Source organism: Chrysochloris asiatica, unplaced genomic scaffold (genome assembly GCF_000296735.1).
Source record: "Chrysochloris asiatica unplaced genomic scaffold, ChrAsi1.0 scaffold00043, whole genome shotgun sequence".
NCBI lineage: Eukaryota > Metazoa > Chordata > Mammalia > Afrosoricida > Chrysochloridae > Chrysochloris > Chrysochloris asiatica.
Window position 1 is genome coordinate 18356284 of NW_006408561.1, and position 6000 is coordinate 18362283.

General features: G+C 42.3%; 1 protein-coding gene across 1 annotated transcript in view; it reads right to left on the minus strand.

Annotated features, from left to right (window-relative positions):
* SLC7A14 (solute carrier family 7, member 14) overlaps nucleotides 1-5738 on the minus strand; it is an 87179-nt gene extending 81441 nt beyond the window's left edge. The window contains exon 1 of the mRNA XM_006861829.1: nucleotides 5435-5738. Within this exon, the coding sequence (XP_006861891.1) occupies nucleotides 5435-5738 (304 nt within the window). The remainder of the gene's footprint in view (nucleotides 1-5434) is intronic.
* Nucleotides 5739-6000: the final 262 nt, after the last annotated feature.

The window sequence follows — 6000 nt, forward strand, 5'->3', positions numbered from 1 at the left end:
TTTAATTAAGGCCAGAAGGAGAAAACACCTGTTATTGACAAGGATGATTAGTGTGGAATGGAGAAGTTGGCAGCTTGGTCAAGCGAGAGTCAGTGTGGGAATGAAGATATGGAAGTGGAAAGAATTCAATGTAAGGAGATTTACTTTTAGTTTGGATCATCAGGTTGTAAGGCCTGGTTGAACAAATCTGCCATAAATATTCTAACTTTGGCACAAGTTACTTTGGTCCTGACATTGGCTGGGGAATCTAGACAGATTTTGGCTAGCCTCAGTGGGGAGAGGTCAGTCACAAGGCATACAGAAATGTTAAGGATGTGGCTATAACTGGGGAGATGGGATCCACAATTAGAGTAAAGGCAGGGTGTTTGGTATAGGAATGAGAGCATTCATCAATTTCTGTCATGTAAATGCTCTCACCATAGCCAATTTCAAGTGACAACATGATGTTACTGAATATAAAGCTAGAAAAGATGCGCACCACTGAGGCTTTTCACAGGTGGTATGAACTGGCTCTGATAGCATAGTCATTATGAATCGGGCTGCTAACCTCAAGGTTGGCAGTTGGAAACTACCAGCGGTTCTGTGGGAGAAAGATGAGGCTTTCTAATCCCGTAAACATTTACAGCCTCAGAACCCTGTGCAGGGTCACTACAAATCAGAACCGACTCCATGGTACTTAACAACAACAACATGAACTGGCTGTAGCACAAAATTGGACCAATCTTAGAGACTCTCCTTCTGAGCAGAAAAGTCTACATTATATAGTGATTGTGGTGTTGGAGGAGACTACTGAAAGTGCCATGGGCTGCCGAAAGAACCAATAGATCTGTTTTGGAAGAAGTGCAGCCAGAGTGCTCCTTAGAGGCCAAGATGGCTAAACTTCGTCTGTCAGGAGGGAACAGTCGCTGGAGAAAGATATCATGCTTGGTAAGATGGAGGGTCGGAGAAAAAGAGGAAGACCCCTAACAAGATAGATTGGCCAGGTGGCAGCATTGATGGACTCAAGTGTGGCAGCAGTAGTGAGGTTGGCCCAGGATCAGACATTGTTTCGTTCTACTGTGCATGGGGTCACTATGAGTCGGTTATGACTCAATGGCACCTGACAACAACAACAATGGTAGCATAGTGGTTACAAATTGGGTTGTGAACCGCAAGGTCAGCAGTTTGAAACTACCAGCTGCTCTGCAGGAGACAGACGAGGCTTTCTGCTCCCGTAAAGATTTATAGCCTCAAAACCCTGTTCAGGGTCACTATGGGTCAGAACCGACTCGACAGCACAAACAACAACAATGACTACTGTGGTCATGGAGATGGGCTCACAGAATGCCAGGTGAAGTACTAGGCCTTGTTCTGATTTCTAGATGCAATGTAGCATGATGAAAGATAAAATGTGGATACTTCTTCCATAGAATCTTTGTGGTCTGAGAAATGGGGCATAATAGGATGGGGTCTAGAGGAGACTGCGTAGTTTACAGCTACGGGGAAGGACCCTTAGGCATCTCCCCTGCATTCTCTGTGGGATCTTCTGGTTATATGCATGGCTGTGTCCAACCATTACTATTCTATTATACAAGATAACACCTTTAGATTTATAAATTTATGCTGAGTAAGGATCTGGTACTTCCATGAAAGTTATTTCTTTGCCAAATAAATTTGGAAATGGCTGCAATCCGGCTAGTAGAATTTCAAGTGCCTAAGAAATTCATCCATGTGAATAATTAATTTTTATGTGTAAGAAAAAAATATGTTCTGTTGTTGTTGTTGTTAGGTGCCATCAATTTGGTACCGACTCATAGCGACCCTATGCACAGCAGAACGAAACACTGCCCGATCCTGGACCAACCTCACTACTGTTGCCACACTTGAGTCCATCGATGCTGCCACTTGGCCAGTCCATCTCATTGGGGGTTTTCCTCTTTTTCTCTGACCCTCCACCTTACCAAACATGATATCCTTCTCCAGTGACTGGTCCCACCTGACAATATGTCCAAAGTATGAGAGACCAAGTTTGGCCATCTTGGCCTCCAAGGAGCACTCTGGCTGCACTTATTCCAAAACGGATCTATTGGTTCTTTTGGCAGCCCATGGCACTTTCAGTATTCTCCTCCAACATCATTACTCAAATGCATCAGTTCTTCTATGGTCATCCTTATTCACTGTCCAGCTTTCTCATAGATATGAGATTATTGAAAATGCCATGGCTTGGGTCAGGCACACTTTAGTCCTCAAGCTGACATCTTTGCTCTTCAACACTTTAAAAAGGTCTTGTGCAGAAGATTTGCCTAATGCAATATGTCATTTGATTTCTTGACTGCTGCTTCCATGAGTGTTGATAGTTGATCCAAGAAGAATGAAGTCCTTGAATACTTCAATCTTCTCTCCATTGATAAGAACGTTGTTTATTGTTCTAGTGGTGAGGATTTTTGTTTTTTTTTGACATTGAAATGTAATCCATATCGAAGGCTGTGCTCTTTAATCTTCATCGGTAAATGTTTTAAGTCTTCTTCACTTTCAGCAAGCAAGGTTGTATCATCTGCTTGTCTCAGGTTGTTAATGAGTCTTCCTCCAGTCCTGATGCCATGTTTTTCTTCATATAACCCATTTTTTTTAGATTATTTGTTCAGCATACAGGTTGAATAAATATGGTGAAAGAATACAACTCTGTCGCACACCTTTCTTAATTTTAAACCATTCAGTGTTCCCAAGTTCTGTTCGAACAACTGCCTCTTGGTCCAGGTACAGATTCCTCATGAGCACAATTAAGTGTTCCAGAATACTCATACTTCACAATGTTGTCCATAGCTTGTCATGATCCACACAATCGAAACCCTTTGTGTAGCCAATAAAGCACAGGTAAACATCTCTCTGATATTCTCTGCTTTCAGTCAAGACCCATTGTACATCAGCAATGATATCTTTTGTTCCACAGCCTCTTCTGAATCCGGCTTGAACTTCTGGAAGTTCTCTGTCAATGTATGCTTGCAGGCGTTTCTGTATTACCTTTAGTAAAACTTTACTCACATGGGATAGCAAAGAGGTTATCTGATGATTTCTGCATTCTGTTGGGTCACCTCTCTTTGGAATGGGCACAAATATGGATCTCTTCCAATCAATCACCCTGATAGTTGTCTTCCAAATTTCTTGGCAGAGATGAATGAGTGCCTCCTGTGCCACCTCACTTTCTTGAAAGATTTCAATTTTCATTCCATCATTTCCTGGTGCCTTGTTCTTTGCCAATTCCTTCAATGCACCTTGGACTTCCTCTTTCAGTATCATTGGCTCTGGATCTTGAAACAGTTGAACATTAACCATTTCCTTTTTGTACAGCGACTCTGTGTATTCCTTTCATCTTCTCTTGATGCTTTCTTCATCATTCAATAATTTGCCCAGAGAATTTTTAATAACGAAAGTCAAGGCTTGAATTTTTTCTTCAGTTCCCCCAGCTTGAGAAATGCTGAACGTGTTCTTCCTTTTTGGTTTTCTGATTCCAGATCTCTGCACATTTTATTGTAATATTTGGCTTTATCTTCTCAAGCTGATCTTTGAAATTTTCTGTTCAGCTCTTGTACCTCCTCACTTCTTCCATTTGCTTTAGCATCTCTACACTGGAGAGCAAGTTTCAGTGTCTCCTGTGACATCCATTTTGACCTTTTCCTTCTTTCTTGTCTTCTCAATGACTTTTTGCTCTCTTTTCGTATGATGTTCTTGATGTCATCCCACAACTCGTCTGGTCTTCAGTCTTTAGTGTTTAATGTATCAAATCTGTTTTTCAGATGATCTCTAAATTCAGGTGGGATATATTCAAGGTCATAATTTGGCTCTCATGGACTTATTTTCATTTTCTTCAGCTTCAGTTTGAATTTGCATATGAGTAATTGGAGTCCTGGTGTGGCGCTGTGGGTTAATGCGCCAGACTGCAAAACCATTTGAACTGCAAGGTCGGTGGTTCAAGCTCACCAGCTGCTCCATGAAAACCCTGTACAGGATCACTATGGGTAAGAATTGACTCAATGGCACTTAATAACAACAACAATTGACTGAAAACCTTATGAATATGTTCTGTAAGAACCTCAATTATTGGAATATTCATGCATATGGGAGGGTAACTTAAGGCAAAAAGCATAGGTGTAAAACCTACAGGAACATAAACCATGACACGAGAATAGCAAACCTAGCCAGAAATTATTGTCCTCATCAATATAAAAAGATGTTAAATATAAAACAGCTATAAACTGATTGTGTATACGTAGTAGGTGCATAGCACATGAATTGTTGTTGCTAAGTGCTGTCGAGTCGATTCCGATGCATAGCAACCTGTATAGGTTTTCCAAGGAGCAGCTGGTGAGTTTGAACCACTGACCTTGCAGTTCAAACGGCTTTGCAGTCTGGCACATTAACCCACAGCACCACACCAGGACTCCATGGATGAAGATGGATATTAGTGTAGTGTGTTTCTTATAATGGAATGCATTAGTACAGAGACTCCCAATGGAAGTTAGGAGTTCTACGACTCCTGAAACCTTTGAAGACACCAAGACATTCACTGTCAGTATATGAGCTGATCCATAGGATCTGCCACCCAAAGGAACCCAACAAAGCCTTATGCTTTTGCAATAAGACCATCAGGAAGCAGGATGTTTTAATTTTCCTTATTTCCCGAATTTTCCGTTGACCTACTTCTGGTATTCTTAGGAGATGCTGTGGATTACAACCCAGGAGAAGACAAACCAGGCTTCTCAATGATTGGTTTGGTATACAGGAAAGAGTAAAAGGAAATAGGAGAGCTATTTTATAATTTATGAACATGTAAGACCTGGAACGTCATTTTTAAAAATGGGAGTTTTATGATTTTTTTCCTCAAGGGTAGAGAAGGAGCTAGTGGAGCTAGCTCTGTGGAATATCAATCTGTAGTGTTTGTAGCAGATGGTGATTCGTGATTCTCATAATGGCCTTATATCTGCTAGCCTGGTGCCCTCCTGTTTGGGAGTTACAATGCCAGTTTGAGACTTGTCAAATCCCAATCATAGATAGATTGATTGACTTGTCTACTTGCCACTCTGCCTATACTTTGTTTATTATTATTATCCTAGCAGTATCCACCCCCTAATCCTAAGGACTTGATCCATCTTCCAATGAAAGGGAGAGTTATAATAAAAATAGAATCATTAGAACATGGATGGGAATGAGAGGTTGGCAGCAATAGGAGCACCAGAGTATTATTTATGTTGAAAAGCCAAAGAAGGGGAAATTACTACAATTAAGCCAAACTTTAGCTCTGAACTCTTTGGCAACCAAGAGAAAAGGGGAGCATGATGAACCACTCGTCCGGCACTTCCTACATGTTACCACTAAGTTGTCTGGAAGGGTAGGATGAATAGTAACTAGCGCAGTAAGCCTGCTATCCACAGGTCTTTCCCTGCACCGAGACACTTACCTGATAGTATGGATGCAACAGCTGCAATGATGAAGGACACAATGACTCCAGGTCCTGCCATTTCCTTGGCCACCAGACCAGACACCACGTACATACCCGTGCCCACGCAGCTGCCAACACCAAGAGAGATGAGGTCCACAGTGGTGAGCACTTGGGCCAGCTTGGTTCCATGTGCTGTGGTGGCCCCAGTTCCCTCTAGCATGGATTCCACAGGTTTGGTACGCAGAATTCTGGAGTGCATGGCATACCAAGCAGCCCCCCACTGCACCCGCCGGGGATCCAGAGAGGCGAGGAAGCCACTCATCTTGAGCACTAAGGGTTTGCAGTGAAGGTCAGTTGAGGAAGATGGCTATGGAAGCCTTAGTGGGTGATTCTGGAAGTCATCTAGTGAACAGGGATCTCTCTTTAGGAAATGTCCAGAGGGACCCAGACCAGTCTTCTTGGCATGAACTTCTGCAGGCAAAACACAAGAGAGGTGAGGATTAGACCAAGTGGGAAACCATGACTAGGAGGCATAGCTGGACCTTAATACACTCCATTGATAGAAGTCTATCCTGTGTACTTGT